We start from the raw sequence: 25,183 nt of genomic DNA, 5'->3' as shown, positions 1-25,183 counted from the left end.
CAGCCACAGGGTTCTGTTTCCCACACAGCAATCCAGAGAACCTGCTGAAAAGCATATCCGATGGCCTCCCCAGCCAGTCTGCACACACTCGAAATGCTCAGTGGCTCCCCACTGCTCCTAGGATCAGGCTTACCCATTTCTTTCCCCCTTTGGCTTCGCCCACACTGGCTTGTCTTCTCATCCTCTGGTATTCCACATTCCCTTTGCCCCAGGGCATTTGCACATACTGTTCCCACTCCCAGAGATGCCCTCCCCGACCCAGTGAATTATTTCCTATTATTTCTTGTTCATACTTTAGGTCTCAGCTCAAATACCACCTCTCAGTGAGCTTCTTCCAACCCAGTGGTTCTTAAAACAGGGTCCCTGACCAGCAGCATCTGGGAACTTGTTAGAAATACAAACATCCTGGGCCAGGCGCATTGGCTCACGCATGTAATCCCAGCACTTTGGGAGGCCAAGGTGGGCAGATTGCTTGAGTCCAGGCGTTCAAGACGAGCCTGGGCAACATGGAGAAACCCTACCTCTACAAAACAAAACAAAACCAACAACAACAACGAAAACTAGCTGGGCATGGTGGTGCATGCCTGTAGTCCCAGGTACTCGGGAGGCTGAGGTGGGCGAGTCACCTGAGCCGAGAAGTCAAGATGGCAGTGAACCAAGATGCCACCACTGCACTCCCGCCTGGGCAGCTGGAGTGAAACCTTGCCTCAAAACAATATAAATAAATAAATAAAACGGACACATCCTCAGGCCCAAGCCCAGAACTAAGGCGTCAGAAGTTCTGAGACAGGGCCCAGCAGTGTGTGATGAGTGAGCCGTGCAGGTGATTCTGATGTACACACCTGAGAACTGCTGCTCTGAAGCCCCAGCTTGGATCGTGGACTTTTTAGGTTCTCCCAGCCCTGAATCCCTTTCCTTTAGTGGGTTGTGTTTGTGATGAAACAGATTGTCTGATGGATGCATAATCTCATAAACCTGAGCGCAGAGCCCGCTTGTTTTTTGCTCATCACGGTAGCAGCACCTAACCCTGTGCCTAGCACATATGAGGGCTTAAGGATGTGGGTTGAGCAAATACTCAGCCTCCAGATGGTCACGAGCCGGGGAGGAGTAGGGCCTTTTATACGTCTGGGATCCTAAAAGTGCCCAAGGGGAGGATGCAAAACTTTAAAGGACCTGGGGAGGCTTCAGCCTCCACAGAAAAGGGGTCATTCAGAAGGCTGAGAAAGGTGTCCAAAGCTTCCCCGCCTTCCTTCCCTATCCCAGTCCCCACCCTCCCCAGCCTGGGAGAACCCTCAGCTGACTTCTGTTGAGCAGGAGCCAGGCCTTGTTCTATGGGTTCTATATCATGTAATACCCTCAACAAGCTTCTGAGTTGTGTATGATTAACAGTCTCATTTTACAGATGGGGAAACTGACTCGATGAAGCGCAGGCTTGGCTGCAGTCAGGCTAGAATCAGGCCTGGAACCCAGGCTGTGTGGCTGCGGCCCTGACCCTCACCATCCATGTCAGGCAGAGAACACTCAGGTGGGGCAGGAGGTAAGGTGGGGGCTGTAGGGAGCCTCATGTGTCTCCAAAGGGACTAGGGGCCTGTGAGGCAGTAGGTCCAGGAGGATCTTTCCAAATTCTCAAGAGAAACCAAAAATGTGAATCTTACTTTAAAATCCCTCTATATCTAAATGTTGGCAGATGATTAAACTTTTAAAAAACTCAGATGCCACTGGGTATGGTGGCTCATGCCGGTAATCCCAGCACTTTGGGAGGCTGAAATGGGAGATCACTTGAGCCCAGGAGTTCAAGGGTAGTCTGGGCAACATGGTGAGATCCTTTCATCTCTAGTCAAAAAAATATTTTATTTAAAAACAAACAGACAAACAAACAAACTCAGGTGCTTCCAGAGACCAGATGAATACCTGCTCTGATGCGAGGACGGGGATGGTGCCAGAGGCCCCACGGCCATGTCAGTGTCTCTGCTTCTGCCATCTGCAGGGCCGTCCACCTCACATTCTGGGGTCACCCTCTATGGGATGCAGACCTTGCTTTCCCTTCGGGCAGACTCCAAATATTGACCCTTACCTTCACGTCTTGGCCCCCACAGTGTGGGGCTGGGTTGGCTTGGTCACAGCTGCTTCCCCAGCCCCAGGCCTGCGTGGAGAAGGCACTCACTAAATGTTTGCTGTTGAGGTAATCAGGCTGGCCTCTCTACCCCAATGCACCATGGCCCCGCCCTCTCCCCTGCTGCAGGTGGGCGGGGCAGGTGCTGGTGGGTTAAAAGCTGGTAGCTGGGGGCTTTTCAGATGCTGGGTCCTCCATGGAGCCTGAGCTGGGCATGGCTACTGCAGGCCTTGTGAGTGCCCCTGCCTTCCCCTCCTGGAGCAGTGGACGGGCAGGGTGGGCACAGGGACAGCCAGGGCCAGAGCTCACCTATCCTGACTCTTTTTTTTGCTCAGGTGAGTGAAGCTAAGGGTGGAATCCAAGAGTGGGAGGAGGAGGAGGAGAAGGAGAAGGAGAAGGAGGAGAAAGCAGCAGAGAGGACGCCCATGGGAGAAGAGGTTCCAAACTCTCCCAGGACTTTGCTGTCTCTGAGAGGGAAGGCCCAGATGAGGATCCCCATGGAAGTCAAGCTGGAGCTGCACCCCCTGCAGAACAGGTAGGAAGGAACCTGCGGGTGGAACACAGCCCCCTGCTTTCAGGCCAGCCTCTGTGCTGGCAGCGTGGCCTTGGGCAACCCCTCCTTTCTCAGCCCTAGCTCTTCATCCGTGGAAGGCCAGAGCTGACCTAAGCCTTGGGCCCTGTTGACCTTTCCAGCCCTAACCCCTCAGAGACTGTGGGTCAAACACCCCCACTCCTCCCCTGCCCTTCAGGACAACTGATTTCTTTCACCTAAGAGCGGAATTCTGTGCCCCAAATCTCATCTCTCGGTTCGCCCTTGAAGGGGAGGGTCCTCCCTGTCAGTCCACGTGTCCCGGGGGTGGACTCAGGAGCTCTCTGCTTCCGCCTGGCTACCTCCCGCTTCCCCCACCAGGTGGGCTCTGTGGTTCTTCAAGAATGACCGCAGCCGGGCCTGGCAGGACAACCTGCACCTGGTCACCAAGGTGGACAGTGTGGAGGGCTTCTGGGCGTGAGTGTCTGTCCCCAGTGGGGCTAGAGTTGGGGGTCTCTGAGCTCTGGGCTCCCTCTCTCTGGGTTGAGCCAGCCCTCCCTAGGGCCTCTCAGCCTTGGTGAGGGCTGGGTCTCGGTGGGTTCTGCCCAGGGGGTGTAGAGCACAGCCACCCCCCACCCCACCACCTTCTCTGGGCTCAGGGAGAGAACCTGGGGAGCGGGAGGAGCAGGGAGCTGACCCTGACTCAGCCACTCCATGACTTTGTGACCTGGGCAAGTTCCTTCCCCTCTCTCAACCTGTCTCAGCTGCAAGGGGAGGACTCGGCTGCCCCAGTGTCCAGGTGCTCACAGGAGTGGCTCTGAAAAGGGCTGCACTAAGCCCTAGGGAGGGCGAGAAGGCCTCAGCTATAGCTGGAGGGGGGCGCACGAGGGGGTTGAAAACCCTCCCCAGGGGTTGGCTCAGACTTCACTGGGAAGGCTCCGTGGAGAAGGTGGGTCTTGAGAGTTCGGATAAACGGGGGATGAAATCCCAGGTGGCAGGCCAGTGTAAGCAAAAGCTTGGAGGCCATGGGGTCGGATGAGGAGTTGAGAGGGCTGAGCCCAGTTGGAACCAGGCCCTAAAAAGCCTTGACTTTTGGCATGGGGGGGGGCGGGGGGCTCTGTCCAGGCTCTACAGTCACATCCAGTTGGCCAGCAAGCTCTCCTCTGGCTGTGACTATGCCCTGTTCAAGGTAAGCTCCCTTTCCCTCCCGCAAAGGGACAAGGGGTTGATCCCTCCCGGCTTCCACTGCATTAATCCTTCAGAGGGGTGGGGGTGGGGAGCTACGGGCCACCTCTCAGCACAGTTGCAGTTTCTGACTGGAGGAAACGCTTTACAGGAGCCCATACTGAGTAGGTCAGGCCCAAGTCGCACCTTGGAGGACCTTAAGAGGCAGGAAGGGGAAGAGGGAGGGAGAGAGATTTCTGGCCTGGCTCCTTAACTAGGGAAGGGCATCAGAATTGCTTGAGGACACTCACTGATGCCACACCTATCCCTGGAGGGCTGACATTTAGAGATCTCCCCAGGTGACTTCTGCCCTGCCTGGGAACCATGCAGCCAAGCCCGGGATGTCCCCCTTGCCTGCACTGGGGTCTGCTCCCTGAGGCTTCCATAATCCACCCCCATTTGAATGCTCGTCTCTAGGAACTCAGTAAAGGAGACATGCACATATACAACACTATACAAGGTGACCAGTGCTGTCTGTCCGGGGGCTGAGTTGCTGGGGGTGGAACCTGCTTGCATGGAGGGAAGGAGGATAAGAGAATCTGGCCTACTTAGGGCCTCAGCAGAGAGTGGATAAGACTGGGATGGTAGGTGGGTCCCCACTTCCCTTTGAACACAGGGAGGCAGTTGACTTGCCATCTGCCTTGCAGGATGGCATCGAGCCCATGTGGGAGGACAGCAGGAATAAGCGGGGTGGCCGCTGGCTGGTCAGCCTGGCCAAGCAGCAGCGCCACATTGAGCTGGACCGGCTGTGGCTGGAGACGGTGAGTTGGAGGAGGAGGGTCCTCAGGGGAAGAGACGGGCTGTGCGGGTCTCATGGTGGCAGTGGTCTCAAGGATGGCAGGCCAGTCCCTATGTCCCAGCCAGTGATCTCACAACTCCCTACTTTGGGTCCAGCTGCTGTGTCTGATCGGGGAGAGCTTTGAGGAACACAGCAGGGAGGTATGTGGGGCCGTCGTCAACATCCGCACCAAGGGGGACAAGATCGCTGTGTGGACGAGGGAGGCAGAAAACCAGGCGGGCGTGCTGCACATTGGGTGAGGAGGTTCTCTGGCACGGGGTGGGGGCTGGGTCTCTTCTAGAGGGAAGGTGGGTGGAGGTGGCTTGGCCTGCAAGGGAGACCTCTGGAAGTCTCCTTAGCCTGTCTCCTTTCTGCCTTGCCCACCTGTTTGGAAGCGTCTGGTGTCCAGATTTCTAACTTTCTATTATGGCAGTGCAGTTCTCCTTTTGCATTAAGGGGGTCATGTTTTGTTTTTCCACATGGGTAAGACACAACAGGTGTGGCTGTGGCCAGAATGAGGGTAGGAGTCTGGTGGCCTAGGTTACCTCTAGGACCCTCTGATGACTACCTGTGTCTCTTTTCCTGTGTCCCCTGCACCTGCAGGCGTGTATACAAAGAGCGCCTGGGCCTCTCCCCGAAGACCATCATTGGGTACCAGGCCCACGCAGACACAGCCACCAAGAGCAACTCCTTAGCCAAGAACAAGTTTGTGGTGTGAGGGGGCCTTGGCACCCCTTCTATGTAATGGGACAGCCACCACCCGAGCCTCATTACTTTGGGGGGGTGGGGTGGGGTGGGACTGGGGATCAGACAGCCTAGTTCTTACCTGTCCTCAAGTGAACAGGAATGCAAACATTCTTTAACATGAGTTGGGGCCTGGGCCCTAGGGGCCAGGTGGGGGTAGGGGTGGCAGTCTGAGGACCTAGCTTGTCCCGGGGCTACAGGACAGCAGCGGGGTGTAGGAAACTCCCGGGGGTGGGGTGAGTCATGGGGGGCAAGGAGAGCTCTATGGTAGGTGGAGAAGCCCATAGTCCAGTGTTTACTCTGTTTCTACCCAAGAAGGGGGCGAGGTGACCTGAGAGACAGACTCTCCCATGGGTGGGGGGCTCAAGGGCACAGACACTCTGGAGGGTGAACGCCATCATTTGTACAGAGGGATATGTGGGTTGCTGAGGACTGAGAGAGCCTTGCAAGGCCGCTCCCCTTCTCACTAGCTGTGGCCAGGCTGTCTGGGCCTTGCCTGCCTCAGGACCAGACTGAAGTGGAGGTGGGGGGATGCTGGGCTAGACCTCACCAAGGTTCTGGTAGAAGTGGATAAACTTGATAATAAAAGCTTAAGCATGTTTCTGTTCCTGTTTTAAATAAATACTTCTGAACAAAGTTGGAATTATTTTTAAGAGGGCTTCAAACTGGAGTAAGATTCAGGTTCCCCCAAACTTTGATCTGCCCGTGTCCTGTCTTACAGGGGCTCATGTGAGATCACTGGGTATCAAGGAGCCTGACCAGGACCCAGGCCAGTATGGAGGATAGGGGGTGCGCCTGGGAACTCAGCCACCAGAGAGGATTAAGCCAGGTGCTGGGGTATATGCACTTGGCAGGGTGCAGCCGGCGTGGCACCAAGGCCCAGGCCCTCGTTTGGCCTGAGTTTGAGCCAGAATAAGTAGAGCTGAATTTCCGCTGGGTGAAGGTGAGCCTGATGCGACTCCACAATGATAAAACGTCCTGCACGTGTTAAAAACTCTATCCGGACCAGCTTCCCCATTCGCCTGCCAGAGCCGCAGTTAATCTTCCCCTGGGATGGGCTCCAACAGCAGGCTGGGGATCGGGATGGCGCTGGTACCTAGCAGGGGAAGCAAGGCAGCCTCCGGTGCCATCAGCCAGCGTCCCAGGCGGGTCTGCGGGACGCTGGGAAACGCGGCGGCGGCGGCCGGCGCGGGGGCGGGGCCTGGCCGAAGGCGGGGCTGCGAAGAGGTCCGAATCAGGCTGCGGGGGCGGAGCTCGGGGGGCGGAGCCAGATCCAGAGGCTGGGCTCAGACGGGACTGAGTTGGGCTATGGGGGCGGAGCCATATGAGAAGGCGGGGCTCCAAAGGGACTGAGGGCTATGGGGCGGAGCCTGATGCAGAGGCGGAGCCCGGTCCAGAGGCGGGGCTTGGACAGAGGCGGGGACAGCAGGGCTCCGGGCAAGGCGGTCTGGATGCTGAGGGCGGTCCCTGAGGGGCGGGCGGGGCCCGACCGGCGCTCTGTGTGGCCGAGGCGATGAAGCCTCAGCCGCCCGGCTAGGCCCCGGGCGGCTCTAGCCCAGGGCGGCCCGCGGGGTGCTGGGCCTGGCTCCCGGCTCCAGTTTCCGGGCCGGCGGGTGGCCGCTCACCATGCCCGGCAAGCACCAGCATTTCCAGGAACCCGAGGTCGGCTGCTGCGGGAAATACTTCCTGTTTGGCTTCAACATTGTCTTCTGGGTGAGCGCGGGGTCTGCGCTTTGCCCTGCGCTGAGGGGTGGTGGGAGAGGGAGATTCAGTCTTCTGCTAGGGGAGACCACTCCCTGCCCCAAGAGTTTGGAGCTCGGGACCATCCCCCCAGTTCTGCCACCCCCACGCCCACTTCCAGGACTACCCGAGGTAGCTACAGAGGCCCGGATTGCTGGGGGCGGGTCCCAGCTACTGCGTGGGGTGGGGGTTGGGGTAGGGAGTCTCCCTGAGTAATCCCGAGGCCCTGTGGAGAAAGGGAAGGTGTTTCCTTGAAGACCCTAGGGGCGTGCTAGGTGCAGGTTGCCCCCTCTCTCGCCCAGCCCTCCTTCCCTCCCTGGGATGTGGGATGCGTGCCAAGCCCCACCACTGGTTTAGGCGGCAGGGAGGAGATTCTGGCGTGAAGGGAGCCGCCGGGCCCTTTGCCCGGCCTCCTTTCCCTTCCAGTAGTACCTGGGTCAGGTGCCTCACCTTAGGCTCCTGCAAAGTGGGGTGGGTCACAGCCCTCTCCCTACCCCAGTCCCGCACAAGGAGGCTGACCTGCTAGGATGGGCAGGGAGGGGCAATAGCGAGTCCTTGGCGGCTGGGAGGGGATCTCCCCGGTTGAGAGCCTGGGAGCTGGCCTTGGGGAACAGAATTCAACATTCCACAGCTGACAAGCTCAGGCTCCTGGGCAGAGCTGCCCCTACGGGGGAGGGGAGAAGCTAGTGCCCCTCCCAGGGTGGCGTCTGTCCCCCTGGGCCATGCCAAGTCTTTTTTCCCATCTCTCCAAAGCTGTGGCCTCTGCAGTGTCTGCTCCTGAGGCCTTGGGTCAAGATGCCAGGCCCTTCCACTTGTGTTCAGCAAGACTCAGTGGCACTGCCTTCCACCCACGTGCCACTGAGCTCACTGGTGGGGTGGGTGCCCTTGCACTGCAGCGCTGGGCTCTTGAGGGTGTGGGCAGTGTGTGGGAGCACTGGCAAGGAAGTCAGAAGGCCTGGCTGTAGCAGGCCTGGCTGGGACACCTTGGGCAAGTCACCTCTCCTCTCCAAGCCTCAGCTTTCCTGCCTGGGAGGGGATGATAAAAAATCTGCCCGTGAGGGCTGTTAGGCAGATACAATCAGTTCAATTTGTTGTGTTCTCACAACTACCTTATTATCTACATTTTACAGATGGGGAAACTGAAGGAATAGACACTCAGAAGTTAAGTCACTTACCTAGGGTCACACAGCCAGAAAGTACAGAGCCAAGGTGACAGCCCTGTGGGCTGAGGGTGGAGGTGAGGCAGAGCTGTGAGCAGAAGTAACCTCAAATACCGAGGGGGAGCAGGTGTGAGAGCCCCGGGTTTGTTGCTGGGGCGGAGCGTGGGGTGTTATGTTAAGGCGGCATGGAGAAGTGAGGGCTTCAGGTGATGAGTCTGATCTGGCTTCTGTCCTGGAGACCGCTTGCCTGGCTGATGTGTGGAGGGTAGGTGAGGGGTAGGGCCTGGAGGTTTGGCACGGGGGCAGGGCTGGGGCAAAGCTGGGATGGTGAGGTGGGAAAGGTGAGGAAGGCTGCTGGGAAAGTCAAGAGGCTGAATTGACTGGGCTGGGTCACTTGGGGCCTGGAGAGAAGATTTCAGGTTTGGGTCAAGGTGGCCTAAGGGAGGATGCCTGTGAAACAGGCCCAGAGGTTTTCATGTTTAATGTCAGGCAGACCCTGGTGTTGCTCTGCTTGGAACCTGCTTGTGGTTTCTTTTTTTCTTTTCTTTTCTTTTCTTTTTTTTTTTTTGAGACAGAGTTTCACTCTTGTTGCCCAGGCTGGAGTGCAATGGCACAATCTTGGCTCACTGCAACCTCCGTCTCTCGGGTTCAAGCGAGTCTCCTGCCTCAGCTTCCCAAGTAGCTGGTACTATAGGTGTGTGCCACCACACCTGGCTAATTTTGTATTTTTAGAAGAGATAGGGTTTCTTCATGTTGGTCAGGCTGGTCTCGAACGCCTTACCTCAGGTGATCCGCCTGCCTTGGCCTCCCAAAGTGCTGGGATTACAGGCATGAGCCACCGCGCCCGGCCATCCGGCTCGCGGTTTCTGACTGCTGCTAGAGTACTGTCTCGTCTCCTCTCCACAGCCTCCAGGGCCCTGTGGGTCCGGGCTGTCTGCCCTTCAGTTTGTTCCTTGAACTAGACGTGGTCTTGTGTCAGGGCCTCTGCCTCTGCCCAACCCTCCTCCTGGAACAGGCTTGTCCCTCTTGCTCTTTTCATCATTCAAACCTCAGCTGAAATGCCCCCACCCTCCCTCCTGCCCGCTCTAAAGCTCACCTCCAACCCCAGCATCCCCCTCTCATCACCCTGCTCGATATTTGTTAAGGGGTCTGTTTGTATCTGAAGTTTCCCTGTCTGCTTGCTCACTGTCCGTCTCCCCTGCTGGAGTGTAAGCTCCGTGAGGGTCGAGTCCGTCCTATTCACCAGTGAATTCCCAGCATGGCAGGGATCAGTGCCGGTGGGTTGTGGAGGTATTTGCTGCAGGCGGGTGGACGAAGGGGTGTGGGACCAATGTGAGGTCTGGGTGGAGATCGGGAGATGCCAGTGCCATGGTGGGATGGAAGACGAGTGTGAGGAGGAAGAACGGCAGAAGGCTGAGGCTGGAGGCCGTGGGACCAGCTGCAGGTGTGGGGCAGGTGAAGGCAGAGCATCCTGGGAAGGAGCTCGGGGAGGAATGGGGTTGAGTTAACTGAAGGTGGGGTTCAGGAAGGAGAAAGTGGCACTCAGTCCCCTGTCCGAAGGCCAAGGGCAGGCCAAGTGGGAGGAGGCAGGAGAAATGATGTTTGGTTTCACATCAGCAGACCCACCAGGTAGGATGGAAGGGAAGACGTTTCCAGACAAAGAATAGAGCAGTGTGGGGAGCCCAAGGTCAGGGAAGGGAAGCTGATAAAGGCCTTGGGCATGGCTATGTGCTGAGGGAAAGGAGTCTGCAGAGAAAGCAGGTGGGTGGGGGGGTTGTAGGAGGTGGGGTCATGGCCCCAGGCTTGCCCGCTCTGAGACTGCATGCCCAGGGACCTGCCCAGGGTCAGGTGTGAGGGTAACCAGCCTTGACATCCAGGGCTCTTCCCAGTAGGGAATTGAGGCAGAAAGCTGAGGATGGAGGAGGGGCACTTGGACTGCCCCGGTGGGGAGTCTTGCTGGTGTTCTGAAGGCCCGGGCAGAGCTGTGACCACAGGGCAAAGCCACTGGCATAGGCCAGATGCTAGCTGGATTCTGCTAGGGATCATTGAGATTCCTCATCATTCCAGGGCGTCTGGTTGTGAGCCACAGAAACTGACTCTGGCAGGCAGTTAAAGGGGTAGGATGGGGCTGGGGAGGAGTGTTGAAGGTGGGGCAGCAGTCACAGGACTCTAGGGCAGCAGGAGAGCTGGACTTGGGCGAGTGCAGAACGGAGGCTAGGAGCCTGGGACCCAAACACCAGCTTCGGTCAGGAATAGAGGCTCAGTATGCTGGTGCCGTCACTACCCCTGCTGCCACTACTGCTATTGCTCCTTGGCAGGAGTGTCTTGGCCATAGTCTGCTCCAGTTTGGAGTTCCAGGAAGGGGCCCCTGATGTCCATCCCAAGGCTAGGGGAGGGTTCAGTCCTCCAGGCTGTGTCCTGTGGGGAAGAAGCACTGGGATATGTTCTTGGGAAGATGGAAAGGACCCCCAGATCCTGTTCACAGCCCTTGTGCTTCTTCCTCTCTCCACTGGCTTCCCAAAGGCCCTGGCCACTGGGGAAGGATGAGCCGGGAGAGTCCTGGGGCTGCTCCCAGCCCTGAGCTCTTTGCTGCTGCCCTTGCAGGTACTGGGAGCCCTGTTCCTGGCTATCGGCCTCTGGGCCTGGGGTGAGAAGGTAAGGCAGCGGGCGGGCGTGGGGCTGGTGTGGGACAAGGTGGTGGGAAGGTCAGCTCCCCTCACCTGCCTCTGCTGCCCGGCACAGGGTGTTCTCTCCAACATCTCAGCACTGACAGATCTGGGAGGCCTTGACCCCGTGTGGCTGTTTGTGGTAGTTGGCGGCGTCATGTCGGTGCTGGGCTTTGCTGGGTGCATCGGGGCCCTCCGGGAGAACACCTTCCTGCTCAAGTTTGTGAGTGCTGCCCTCGAGATCCACTGGGAACCCCAATCTCCTCCCGTCCAGTTCTTGCAATACAGTTGGAGCCTAATGATGTGTAGCTTTATTATTATGCTATAATCGTCATCGTTAGATTCATGTTATCTATGTTTACTAGGATCCTTTCTGTGGTATGGTAAGTGACCGAGACCTGGTGGCCCAAGCATAAAATATTTATTGACTCAAATAAGAAAAGTCCAGGGGTGTGCTGGCTGCCGGTGCATTTTGATCCAGGGGCTGCTACAGTGTCACTTGGCCTGCTTTCTCTCTGTTTCTCAGGTCCCCCCGCTCCCCCGTTTTGGCTCCATTCCTAGGTGGCAGGAGGCTCAGGAACAGAGCCGGCTTCCCCATGCCCTCCCAGGAACTCCTGCTGGAGGCTGAGAGCTCTCTTCCCAACTGTTTCCCCAAAGTACTTTAATTGCATTTCCTTGGCTCTGATTGGCTGCCTCTGGACCAATCCCTGGAGGCCGAGGAGGTAGTGCTCTGATTGGTGAGCTTTGGGCACTTGCCAGTCCTGTATCTGGGACTGGTGGGTGCGGGGATGTGGCTCCATCCGAACCTTGGAAACTAAAGGTTTGCATGGAGGATGATTTTTCAGAGAGAGCAGGGTGTGATTACCAGACAAAGGGAATTGGATGGGTAGGTAAAAACAGATGCCTTTTATCATCATGTAACAATACTAAAATAATAGAAGGTGGGGACTCTGGGCACCTCTGGGTCTTGGTGGAGGTAGAGATGGAACCCTTCCCTGTGGCACACTCAAGCCCTGGGAGGCCACCAGAGCCCTGCGTCTCCAACCCCCACTGTCTGTATGCCCCAACCCCAGTTCTCCGTGTTCCTCGGCCTCATCTTCTTCCTGGAGCTGGCAACAGGGATCCTGGCCTTTGTCTTCAAGGACTGGATTCGAGACCAGCTCAACCTCTTCATCAACAACAACGTCAAGGCCTACCGGGACGACATTGACCTCCAGAACCTCATTGACTTTGCTCAGGAATACGTGAGTCCAGTGTCCAGCCTGGGACACTTGTAGGAGGCACCTTCCTGGCAGACGAATGAGGAAGCAAGTTCCCTGTGATGGGACCATCTCCTTACCCACCTGGGCTAGTGGGCCCCAGGAGAGAGACCCAGGAGTGTCCTCGTCCGAGGAGAGCCAGCCCCTGGTGATCCTTATGGCTCCCCATTTGCCTAGTGCCATAGGGCCACGGCCTTGGGGAACAGAGGGCATGGGCTCCACACTGGCAGCTCCCAGGCCAGGGCCCGCGACACACGGGAGAATGGAGAAAATGAGACATCAAAATATAGATTTCTACTTCTGCTCAACCCTGGGCCCACAGTTTCGGCTGGAGCTGTTGCTGCCGCCCTTTTACTGGTACAGAGGCTCTGTTTGCCACTGTTCCCAACACTCTGTGTTTTATTATATCTGTCAGCCCTTATCTCTCAATTATACTGTATTTGGCCTCCGTGCATATTAGAGTTTAGACCCCTGACGGAAGGTCTGCCCTCAAGCTTGCAAACTTAACCCTAGTGAAGAGCAGCCAGAGAAGAGTTCTCGAAACCCTATCTGCCTCCCACCTGCACCTCTCGCCCACTCACCCCTTACCACAAACACACAGTGACACACTGTCACCCACCGTCACACCCACACCCAGTCACATACTCACAGGCACACACTGTCACCCACCGTCACACCCACACCCAGTCACATACTCACAGGCACACACTGTCACCCACCGTCACACCCACACCCAGTCACATACTCACAGGCACACACTGTCACCCACCGTCACACCCACACCCAGTCACAAACACACAGTCACACACTGTCAGCCACCGTCACACCCACACCCAGTCACAAACACACAGTCACACACTGTCACCCACAGTCACACCCACACCCAGTCACAAACACACAGTCACACACTGTCACCCACAGTCATACCCACACCCAGTCACAAACACACAGTCACACACTGTCACCCACAGTCACACCCACACCCAGTCACAAACACACAGTCACACACTGTCACCCACCGTCACACCCACACCCAGTCACAAACAGTCACACACTGTCACCCACAGTCACACCCACACCCAGTCACATACAGTCACACACTGTCACCCACCGTCACACCCACACCCAGTCACAAACAGTCACACACTGTCACCCACAGTCACACCCACACCCAGTCACACACAGTCACACACTGTCACCCACCGTCACACCCACACCCAGTCACAAACACACAGTCACACACTGTCACCCACAGTCACACCCACACCCAGTCACAAACACACAGTCACACACCGTCACCCACAGTCACACCCACACCCAGTCACATACAGTCACACTGTCACCCACCGTCACACCCACACCCAGTCACATACTCACAGTCACACACTGTCACCCACAGTCATACCCACACCCAGTCACAAACACACAGTCACACACCGTCACCCACAGTCACACCCACACCCAGTCACATACTCACAGTGACACACTGTCACCCACTGTCACACCCACACCCAGTCACATACTCACAGGCACACACTGTCACCCACCGTCACACCCACACCCAGTCACAAACACACAGTCACACACCGTCACCCACAGTCACACCCACACCCAGTCACAAACACACAGTCACACACCGTCACCCACAGTCACACCCACACCCAGTCACATACTCACAGGCACACACCATCACCCACAGTCACACCCACACCCAGTCACATACAGTCACACACCGTCACCCACAGTCACACCCACACCCAGTCACATACAGTCACACACCGTCACCCACCATCACACCCACACCCAGTCACATACTCACAGGCACACACTGTCACCCACTGTCACACCCACACCCAGTCACAAACACACAGTCACACACCGTCACCCACAGTCACACCCACACCCAGTCACAAACACACAGTCACACACCGTCACCCACAGTCACACCCACACCCAGTCACATACTCACAGGCACACACCATCACCCACAGTCACACCCACACCCAGTCACATACAGTCACACACCGTCACCCACAGTCACACCCACACCCAGTCACATACAGTCACACACCGTCACCCACCATCACACCCACACCCAGTCACATACTCACAGGCACACACTGTCACCCACTGTCACACCCACACCCAGTCACAAACACACAGTCACACACCGTCACCCACTGTCACACCCACACCCAGTCACAAACACACAGTCACACACCGTCACCCACCGTCACACCCACACCCAGTCACATACTCACAGGCACACTTGATCACACCTGCACCTACACATGGTCCCACAAACACACAGTCACACACTGTCACCCACCATCACACCCACACCCAGTCACATACTCACAGGCACACTTGATCACACCTGCACCTACACATGGTCCCACAAACACACAGTCACACACTGTCACCCACCATCACACCCACACCCAGTCACATACAGGCACACTTGATCACACCTGCACCTACACATGGTCCCACAGTCACACATGAGTCACACCCAATCACACCCACGCATGGCCACAGGCCCTTGGCACCAGTCACCACCAAGAGTCAGCTCTGGATCCTGAGATGAGGCAGAGCTGGTGCCTGCTTCAAGCAGCTCTCAACCCAGGGCAGAGGCAGACATAGCCAGGCAGTTATGATGCAATTCATTCATTCAGCACATGATTGTTAAGGGCCTACCATATGCCAGCCCCCAAGCCAGGCCCTGGGGATTCGGCGGGGAAAAAAGCTGGGACCTGTCCTCTCAGGGATGGCAGTTGGGAAGAGACAGACGGTGAACAAGCAGAACAAATGAATGTGTGCATGTACACACATGTGTGCAAAATTGTACATTGTGGTAAGAGTCAAAATGAAGGGTGGAGAATGGGAAGGCCTCTGCGTGGAGAGCTTGAAGCCTCCCAAAGGAGGAGAAGGAAGAGAAGGGAGAGTGTTCTCTAGCAGGAGCAGCTGGCACTGAGCAGGTGCCAGGAGGCAGGTGGAGGCTGAGCCCTGCCCTGGGACCAGCACATGCAGAGCGTGTGGCAGGCCTGGCTCCTCCAGCTCTCTGGCTCGGCCCCCGTGCCTGTCTGTGTCTGCTGCCGAGCTCGAGCTCCCCCAGCCCTGTGTGCTGCTCTTCAGCCGTGGTGCTGCTGCTCAGTGGAGGCTGTGCGCACCCATGTGCCCCACAAGACCGTGGTTCATGGCAGATCCCAACCTCGCCATTGCCCCTGCCTAGGGGACAGCGTAGGGTGTTCTGGGTGGGGGTGATAGGGTGTGGATGATGCCAGCTGGCATGGAGGAAATGGGGTGGGATGGCTATGGGAGTGGCAGGGCTGGGGTGGGCAGGACTCCCCTCCTGTCCCTGCACTGCGGAGAAGAGGGCTTTGTAGAGCCTCTGGGGCAAGTGTGGGAGGCCTGCTGCAGACATGGGGCCCAGCGGTCTCTGCCGCCACAGGGCTTGGCCCAGCACCTGCCTCTCAGGTAGTCCGGAGGAAGCCAGGGTCGTTGAACCAGTATCCTTGTCCCACTCCCTCCCTTTTTCTAGCCTCTCTTGGGCCAGGGAGAAAGCTCAGGATCCCCTCCCTTGCACCCCTCTGCCTCCCCAACCTGGAACCTGGAGGTTGGGCCCAGGCCTGTGGGGATGGGGAGGTGGCCACCCACCTGGCTGTCCCAGCCCCGTCCCTGACAGCCCTGTTTTCCTGCAGCCTAGGCTTGTCCCCACACAGGCTGAGGCTCCCGGGGTGGGCCTGGCTCACCTGGGGCTCTCCCCTTCCCCCACAGTGGTCTTGCTGCGGAGCCCGAGGCCCCAACGACTGGAACCTCAATATCTACTTCAACTGCACTGACTTGAACCCCAGCCGGGAGCGCTGCGGGGTGCCGTTCTCCTGCTGCGTCAGGGACCCTGCGGTGAGTGGGGCTGGGGGAGGAGAGGTGCGGGGCTTTCCAGTGCACAGACTCGGGGGAAGCCCCCCACAGGGCCCGCTCTGCTCTGCCCTGCTCTGGAGGCACGGATGCCAGGGGAGGCCGTTTTACATGGGTGGCGCTGAAGCCGGTTGGGGCGTGGCCACTTTCCCTGTTCAGCAAGACCTGTCTTTTCTATTGTAATGAGATGGAAACCGCAGGACCCTGGGGCACAGGGATGGGGACTGGCCTGGAGGGCCTCCCTGCACCCTGTACATCCATATAGACACAGCCGCAGCCATTGTCTGCCCCTGGCCAGCTTGAAGGTTGGCCAGGCTGTCACTCTCAGTTACAGTTGTATGTGACAGGGGTCACCTGGGCCATTGCCAGCCACCACCCCACTGGGCCACCATTGCAGGGTAGGAGGGAGTGGGGACCTCTGTCCCTTCATGACTTTCTTCAGGGCAGAAACCTCTCCTGGTGACGTTTCTTCAGTCACAATTCATCTGGAATGCCAAGGGCCAGGTTTCTCCCCATTCTTATGGGGAGATAAGAATGGGGAGAAAACTGCAGGCAGGGTTCCTGAATGGAGGCAGGTCTAGGTTGGCGATTGCAGCCATGCATTCCAGCGTCTGGGAAAGAGGCACGTGGGGCCGGGTGCGGTGGCTCATGGGACGATCATTTGAGTCCAAGAGTTCGAGACCAGCTGGGGCGACACAGTGAGACCTCAGGTCTACAAAAAAAAAAAAAAAAAAAAAAAAAATTAGACAGGCATGGTGGCACAATCCTGTGGTCCCAGCTACTTGGGAGGCTGAGGTGGGAGGATCACTTGAGCCCAGGAGGTTGAAGCTGCAGTGAGCTATGATCATGCCACTGCATTCCAGCGTGGGCAATGGAGTGAGACCCTGTCTCAAAAAAAAAATAGAAGAGGCACATGGGCCTCAGAGAGCCTCACTTAAGACTGACAGACACAGCAGACTCCATGGGCCTATCTGCTTCCTCTGAGAAGGAAAAGCCACTGCAATGACCAGGTACCATGGACCCCATGGGATGTGTTCCTCACCAAGTCACTAACTGGCCTGTCTCCCCTCAGGAGGATGTCCTCAATACCCAGTGTGGCTATGACGTCCGGCTCAAACTGGTGAGAGGGGTGGGAACTGCGCTGGGGCAGGCGGGGGTACTGGGATGGGAATACGACTGTCTATAACCTCTTCTGGAAGGGGTGAGGCGTTCTTTGGGGAGAGGGTGCTGGGTCCCAGGAACCAGCCAGACACCCAGGCAGCAGAGCGGGAGTAGATCCCTGGGCCTGGGAAGATGTGGGTTTACTCAGTCCTGCTCTGTGGAGCACCCTTGGGGTGCCCGGCTTTGCCCTAGAGACCAGATTTGGTGCTCATGAGACAGTCGGCTCTGGAGGAGTGGAGGGAGAAAGACGGTAAGCCCTTAGAGAAAGCAGTATGAACAGCCATGTGACGGTCTCAGTTGAAAGCTTGGAAGAAAATAAGGGAGGTAATAGGAGAGGAGCTGGGCAGGCAGGAGGGGGCGTGCGTCCGTGCTGAGACCCCATGAGAAGAGCCGGCTTTGTGAAGGCCCTGTGGGGAGAGGTGCTGCAGGTTTAGGCCCTGGGGTGGGTGTGAGCTTGGCAGGCTGGGGAGGGAGGGAGCCGGCCTGAAGGGCAGGCAGGCTGAGCCTGGTGCCTGCGTGTCCCCAGGAACTGGAGCAGCAGGGCTTCATCCACACCAAAGGCTGCGTGGGCCAGTTTGAGAAGTGGCTGCAGGACAACCTGATTGTGGTGGCGGGAGTCTTCGTGGGCATCGCCCTCCTCCAGGTACGCTTGTGGCCCCACGTGCCCCTCCCCTTGCTGGGGCTGCCCTTGCTCTCCCCTCACCTGTCCTCTGTCTTACAGATCTTTGGCATCTGCCTGGCCCAGAACCTCGTGAGTGACATCAAGGCAGTGAAAGCCAACTGGTGAGGCCGCCACAGGCCATGGCCACATGCCCGGCCTACCCAGGCCTCTGGGGGGCCCCCCAGGACCCTTGTCCTATACTCGTGATGGGCAAGGCTGCAGGAGGCGTTCCTGCTGGGACTGAGCCCTGAGGGGTTTGCCTGAGCTGCTGTGCTGTCCACCCACGGAGAAAGCTGCCGTGCCTCTGCCTGGGCCGCTTGTCCTGTGTGCGTGTGTACACACACATGCAGGCACACATGTGCACAGGGAGCCACCGTCTCGGCTACATTTGGGGTGGTGGGCTTTCCAGGGGACTAGGAAGGGTGCAGCTCAGAGGGTGCAGGCCAAGCGGGGTGGGAGGCGCTGTGTGGAGGGCCCCCCCGTTCCCCACCCCCCGATGCTGGGATGCACCTTTCTGTGCACACCTGTATGGGGCGCGTTGCCCCAGCCACCGCCTCACGCAGCTTCAGAGCACTCTTTTCTATGAGCTGTAACTTTGAGCCTGCCAGGAACCCACCTCAGCCTCAGTGTCCCAGACTCTGAAATGGGTCCCAGAATTTTCTTTCTCTTGCTTGCCTCTCAGGAGCAAATGGAATGATGACTTTGAAAACCACTGGCTTACACCCACCGTTTCCGAGGTCCTGTCCACGGTGGGGCCTCAGCAGAACTCTGTGACTGGGGCTCCTGGCTTGGCCCCACCCAGCCGACATGCTTTCTTTGGCCTGGGTGGTTTATACCCTGAGCCAACCTTTAAAAATTGGTAGATTTCACATAAGCGTCCAGACCCACAGCTTCTCTTGAAGAATGACCACCTGACTACGCCGGCTCTTCAGTGGCAGCACTACCTGGGACACTGCCTCCCCAGTCACCGAGGGCCCCAGCTGGCCCGTGCTACTCACCTAAGTGCCGCCTGAGCTTGTACACTAGGAGCTGGCCTCTCCTGCCGCTGCAGGTTATTCCCTGCACCTCGAGGCCGCTGCGGGCCAACCTGGAGTGCAGCACAGGGACCTGAAGGGTGGGGAGGCTGGACCCCACTCGGAAGAGGGTGCAGCCTGGGAAGGGCGGCTTTGCTGGGGACTGTGGGAGTAGAGTGCCCAGGAGAGGGTCTGAGGGGTGGGTTGGGGTCAGGACAATTTTGCAAAAGAAGTAGCTGGAAGCCATGGGACTGGGGGGAGCCTGTTTGGGGGCTCTGGATAGTTGATTCCTAGGAATCAAGTTCAGCATCTTCGCCGTGGCTGCAGAGCTGCCTGATGGGCACTAGAGGGCGCGCCAGCCCCACACTCCCTGGGTCTGGCTTCCTCCTGCAACCTCGCTGTGGTAGAGCCTGTGCCTGCCTAGTAGCGCCCCGGGCTTCCGAGAGTTTGGGAATTTCTCAAGAGCCAGCTGGCTCAGGCTTGGGACGGCTGACTGCTGCCCTCAGCTCCGCCTCATCAGCTATGTGAAGGGATATGTGTGGAGTGATCCTGCCGCCCCCTGCCTGGGCTCGTCCAGAGATCTCAAAGTCAGATGCCCCTGGGTCCACGTAGGTGGTATAAACGGATGAAACAGGCCCTTGAGTTGGGAGCCTGCTTCACTGTGACTTTACGTCTGTTGCTGGAGACAAAGACATCGTGATGAGAGAAAGTTCTCACAAGCTAGTCGGTAACAGCCACTTACCTTGAGACCGATAGAGTGTGGTGGGGATGGGGGCAGAGCACGGGTCCCCATCTGACAGTGGCCGCTGCCGTATTCAGGTGTAGCTAATTGCTCTGGTGTGGGAATACAGGCCTAATGCCAGAAATCTGGAGAAGCCAGAAATACAGATTTGTATGCGAGATGTCCTGATTTTTTAAGTTGTTGGCAGAAACTAATTCAGAAATCAAATCTGCAGGCCAAACAAGGTGCAGGGCCCAGTTTTGGCCCCATGCCCCTGTAGATCCCTCCGGGACAGTCACCCCTGGGGCCCTGGCTGCTCTGCTTTTCAGGGATGCTGGGCACTGCTGCTGGCTAGCCAGGGTGTGGAGCATGCGCCCAGCAATGTGGCTCCTTGGCCCCGCTGGACAGTGTCCTGGGCCCCTGACAGGCGCTGGCTGGGAGTGGTTTATACATATACAATAAATGCAGCTCGCAGCATTGTGCATGTGTCTTGCATTTTCACTTTCATTTTATCCCTCAAGTCACATAACACCCTGTGTGGTGGAATTTCTTTTCCTGTTGAGGAGATGGACTCGGGAGGAAGGTTGCCTGGAGCGCACAGCTGGGAGGAGGGACACCAATCTCACCCCTCTTGCTGGAGTTTTGCACCACACCTGTCCTGTGTATCTGATGCATTTGGGTAAAACCTCTGTACTCAAAATAATAAGCGTGGTTCATTCATCCCCCAAGTGTGAGTTGAACATCACCTGAGGGGTGGAGATACAGAGAAGGGCAAGGTCCTGCCTGTGTGCTGCATTCTTGTGGGGAGACACAGAAAGCAAGCTGGCCAGCATTTTTGTTAGTAATACATGATATGAAGAAAGCAGGAGTGACTGCAGAGGGGCCTGGGAGAAGGGGAGCGGAGGGGTACCATCTCTGGGCTTCTCTGGGGGAATGATGTTCTAGGTTTTAGTACCAGCTTCTGTAGAGGCCCTGAAACCAGGGTGGGCTCCATGTGAGGGAGCCTGGGGTGGCTGGAGATGTGGGAGTGGGGAGGGGCAAAGGGCATGAGCACAGGGAAGTGGTGTAACCAAGATCTGTTTGGAAACAGAATTGAAGAGATGGGATGGGAGTGACGAGTAGGAGCAGTTGAGGCCCTGGCTAGGGACCCAGAGTAATCCAAAGCTCAGTTCTGCTACTGGATATCCATTCTTCCATCCATCCACCCACATTCACCATCCATCCATCCATCCATCCACACATTCACTCATCCATCCATCCATCATCCACTCACCCACCCACCACCCACCTACACTTTCATCCGCATGTCCATCCATCCATCCATCCACTTACCCACCCACCCACCTACCCATTCATCCACACATTCACTCATCCATCCATCCATCCATCATCCACTCACCCACCCATCACCCACCTACCCATTCATCCACATGTCCATCCATTCATCCATCCATCCACTCACCCACCCACCCATCCATCCACACGTTCACTCATCCATCCATACATCATCCACTCACCCACCCACCACCCACCTACACTTTCATCCGCATGTCCATCCATCCATCCACTCACCCACGCACCCACCTACCTATTCATCCACACATTCACTCATCCATCCATCCATCATCCACTCACCCACCCACCACCCACCTACCCATTCATCCACATGTCCATCCATCCATCCAGTCACCCACCCACCCACCCATTCATCCACACATTCATTCATCCATCCATCCACTCACCCATCCACCCACCTACCCATTCATCCACACATTCACTTGTCCATCCATCCATCATCCACTCACCTACCCACCTACCCATTCATCTACACATTCACTCATCCATCCATCCATCCACCCACCCACCCACTTACTCACCTACTCACCCATTCCTTCACATGTTCACTCATCCATCCACTCACCCTTTCACCTACCCATTCATCCACACATTCACTTATCTATCCATTCACCCACCCTTCATCCATTCAGCCATTCACTTACTCGTTCATCCATTCATCCACTCACTCATCCATTCATCTAGTCACCCACCCACCTACCCTTCCTCCGTCCATTCACCCATCCGCCCACCCATCCCTCCATCCATCCATGTTCATCCTCTATTGACTCACTCAGCTATCCACTGCCATTCACTCAGGTAGGCCCTAGCTAGAGGCTGGGGTTACTGAGGCAGCTCAGACCTGCCCCTGCCTTCCTGGAGCCCAGTATCTTGTTGGAGGCAGACAAGGAATGTTTGCTAATGTACAATGTATACATGGTGACAAGGACATGATGATCATTGCTAAGTGGGGTCTTGGGCTGGCTACAGACAAATTTCCTGTCCCCATAGTAGAACTTAGAGCAGTTCTGTGCACCAAGGAGCACTTACCCACAGATGATGCAGCTTCTCCAGATACGCAAAAAACACAAGGGAGCTTGTAAGGCTGGCCATCCGTCTAGAAGGGCCCCTGGGCCTTGGGACCAAGGTCACCTCCCATCCTCCGTCAGGATGAGATGCACACTGGTAGAGACAGGTGCACACTGTCTGGCAGCCTGGGAGTCCCCTAACGACCGGAGAGGCTGCCAGCAGCTCCCTGGTCAGCTTGGTGGGAGGACATCCTGTGACACCAATATGCCCTATAGAGAGGGCTGAAGAGACAGAGAGCACCCAGGCCGGGGAGCTCCTTTATCTCTGGGTGAGGTGGTCAGATGGGCTGGAGAGCGCCTACTCCCAGTTACCACCAGAGGGCGCCAAAGTGCCGCCCACGCAGCACAGCAGGCTCAGCTCGCGGAAGGGGTTCTGTGTAGGGTCATTGGGGCGACTCCTAGGGCCAAGCAAGCCCATGCCATTGTTTCAGAGACCCGGGGGCCCACCCTGCTGGTGTCAAATCCAGGCCTTACCACCCTCTGCCTTGTCTTCTCCAGGGAGTAGAGCAAATGATGCTGCCTGCCCACGGGTGCCTCTCTCAGTGCTCACAGGCCCCGAGCCCACTTGCTGGGCTGGGCGGTTGGTGGTGTCTGCCAGGCAGAGCTGGAGAAGGAGGTGAGCGTCCCTCTCTCTAGGAGGATGATGCAATGTGCTCCACAACCTACACCTCCATTCACTCATTCAGCCAGGGCAACGGAGCACCCTGTCGCTGCCAGGCACTGCCGCGGGCACTTATGTGAGGGACAAAACAAAGGCCCCGCCTCGTGGAACTCACAGCCCAGGCCAGGGAGCAGCTGGCTTTGTCTGCCAAAGGTCACATATAATGGCAAAAACGCAACTACTTCTGCACCAACCTAATTAAATCCACTAGGCTGTGGGGCCGTGCTCCCCTCGACTCTGCCTTCATGGTGGAAAGCAGCTCCGGGTGGAGTGTCCCCATCACATCGTACTCGTGAACGCCGACGGCGAACCTCATGTGATTTTCATGAGTCATGAATATCATCCTCCTTTTGATTTTCAACTATTAAACAACAGAAAACCGTTTTTGGCTCTCGAGCTCTATAAACACAGCTAGCGGGTGGGATCCACCTCGTGGCTGGAGTTTGCAGACTCAGGTCCAGGAAGGGAGGGGACGGTGCACAGTGAACATCATCACGTGAGCCTGCCCTGCTGTGAGTGGGGACACAGCGGACCAAGCAAGGGTGAGGCAGGGGCAGGCCTGGCACTAAATGGGTCAGTCGGAGCGGGCCTTGCTGTCAATGCCAGATGGAGCAAAGACCTTTCATTTTAACTGTAACACATTTTTGACAGCACGAGTGAAATAGGAACCCATTCTACTCAGAACATTGGCCGGGCGTGGTGGCTCATGCCTATAATCCCAGCACTTTGGGAGGCAGAGGCGGGTGGATCACCTGAGGTCAGGAGTGTGAGACCAGCCTGGCCAACATGGTGAAACCCTGTCTCTACTAAAAATACAAAAAAAAAAAAAAAAAAAAAAAAAAAAAAAATTAGCCAGGCGTGATGATGGGCGGCTGTAATCCCAGTTATTCAGGAGGCTGAGGCAGGAGAATCACTTGAACCTGGGAGGTGGAGGTTGCAGTGAGCTGAGATCACACCATGACACTCCAGCCTGGGCAACAGAGCAAGACTCCGTCTCAAAAATAAATAAATAAATAAAGTTCATGCATTCAGCCGGTTCGTGTCATGACTGCAGGGGTGCCGCCCAGCAGGGGTGAGCCATGCTTTTCCTCTCTACCCGATGCATGAGGATTGTCAGGCTGTGCCCACTTTGGGGCCCTTCCCAAGCCAAGGCATATTGGTACAAGGCATGGCCAAGACCTCCTGCTTCATTGGGCAGGAGGACGAGGGACATGGGAGGTGGCCCCAAATCAGGGCTGATGATGGAGGTGGCCCCAGCAGGTCCCAGCTCAGGCCTAGGGGCCTCATTTCTGCTCCTCAGCCCAGGCGTTGGTTTGATGGGCAGACCACAGGTCTGGAGGGTCTGGGCGTCAGCCCATCAGAGATGGGAAAGTCGCAGAGGAACCCCTTGCCTGCTAAGGCTGTTGTCACAGTAATGCTTCCCTGGCCCCCTTGGCAGCCATGTGGAGAGATGGGGGTGTCAGCACCCTGAAAAGAGAGGGGCCTCTGCTGTGGCCCAAGCATCCAGCCCTTGACTAGAGGCTGCCTTGGGTGCCGGAGGCCTGGCTGCACCTGCACACCTGGGTCCTGCTTCCCGGGATCATCCTCTCTGGGAATTAGCTCTCTAGGTCCTCCCTGCCAGAGATCTGCTTTCCTCCACCAGCCCCTTCCCAGGATGCTCCAGTCTGTCCCACTCCCAATCTGTGGGAACCTCCCTGGAATCATTCTTAGGGTGGGTGCAGTCCACTCCAGCAGGACCACGTGGAATTCAGCCAGCTTGCCATCAGCCAATGTTCACCAAGTAACGTTGTGCACCGGGTAGTGCTGGGCACCTGGAATTCATTAGTGACTCCAACACAGTCCCTGTGCTCCAGGGGCTCACTGTCTGGGGGGGACACAGACAGGTACATCACCAGGCTTTAAAAGTGATTGATTTGTTCAAATAGGTAGTATAGGCAGGTGGCTAAAAAACACACACTGCATGGAAAAATAAGTGCCAATCCCCTCTCCCCTGTTTCCTGGTCCCCTTCCCCTCCCAAGGACAGCGACTGTGGCCAGTGCTATCTGTGCCACCCTGGACGCGGGCTATGCCTTAGAAAGCCGAGTTCCTCAAGAAACAAAGCAGGCCAGAGCCACATCCACAGACCCGCACGGCCCACCGGAGGCTTCTGTACACTCTGTCTGCGTTTCTCACTGACCAGCATTTCTGGGAGATAATGACATATCAGTATGTATAGATCTACTCAGTTATTTTCAACAACAGCAAAGTGATAATAATAACAAGAATTTATACTTGCTATGTGCTGGACGCTTCTCAGAGCACTTTGTTTATATTAACTGATCTACTCCTAAGAACTCAAGGGATAGGCACCTGCTGGTCTTGCTGCACAGGCGAGGAAGCCAGGAGTGCCCCACTGGGTGGACACTGCCTGA

At 56.8% G+C, this 25,183-nt stretch overlaps 2 protein-coding genes across 4 annotated transcripts; both read left to right on the top strand.

The window, feature by feature from the left end:
* The first annotated feature begins 2,167 nt into the window (after positions 1 to 2,167).
* EIF4E1B (eukaryotic translation initiation factor 4E family member 1B) lies at positions 2,168 to 5,362 on the top strand. The gene is made up of 7 exons (XM_037992760.2): positions 2,168 to 2,182; positions 2,449 to 2,648; positions 3,024 to 3,119; positions 3,768 to 3,831; positions 4,514 to 4,627; positions 4,761 to 4,900; positions 5,248 to 5,362. The coding sequence occupies exons 1-7, from the start codon at positions 2,168 to 2,170 to the stop codon at positions 5,360 to 5,362; spliced, it is 744 nt and encodes a 247-aa protein (XP_037848688.1).
* Positions 5,363 to 6,830: 1,468 nt separating this feature from the next.
* Positions 6,831 to 20,169, top strand: TSPAN17 (tetraspanin 17). 3 transcript variants are annotated; one of them, XM_008015388.3, is made up of 9 exons: positions 6,831 to 7,101; positions 10,893 to 10,943; positions 11,031 to 11,177; positions 12,028 to 12,198; positions 15,991 to 16,116; positions 17,204 to 17,251; positions 17,819 to 17,935; positions 18,014 to 18,075; positions 18,636 to 20,169. In XM_008015388.3, the coding sequence occupies exons 1-9, from the start codon at positions 7,015 to 7,017 to the stop codon at positions 18,814 to 18,816; spliced, it is 990 nt and encodes a 329-aa protein (XP_008013579.3). In that variant the 5' UTR covers positions 6,831 to 7,014; the 3' UTR covers positions 18,817 to 20,169. The 3 variants fall into 3 exon arrangements, with proteins under 3 accessions (XP_008013579.3, XP_037848686.2, XP_037848687.2); XM_037992758.2 differs by having other exon boundaries at positions 17,819 to 18,075; XM_037992759.2 differs by lacking the exons at positions 10,893 to 10,943; positions 11,031 to 11,177 and having other exon boundaries at positions 6,883 to 7,101.
* Positions 20,170 to 25,183: the final 5,014 nt, after the last annotated feature.

This window comes from Chlorocebus sabaeus, chromosome 23, assembly GCF_047675955.1.
Source record: "Chlorocebus sabaeus isolate Y175 chromosome 23, mChlSab1.0.hap1, whole genome shotgun sequence".
Lineage (NCBI taxonomy): Eukaryota > Metazoa > Chordata > Mammalia > Primates > Cercopithecidae > Chlorocebus > Chlorocebus sabaeus.
Note: the sequence above shows the minus strand (reverse complement) of the source record. Positions and strands in the feature narration are given on the sequence as shown.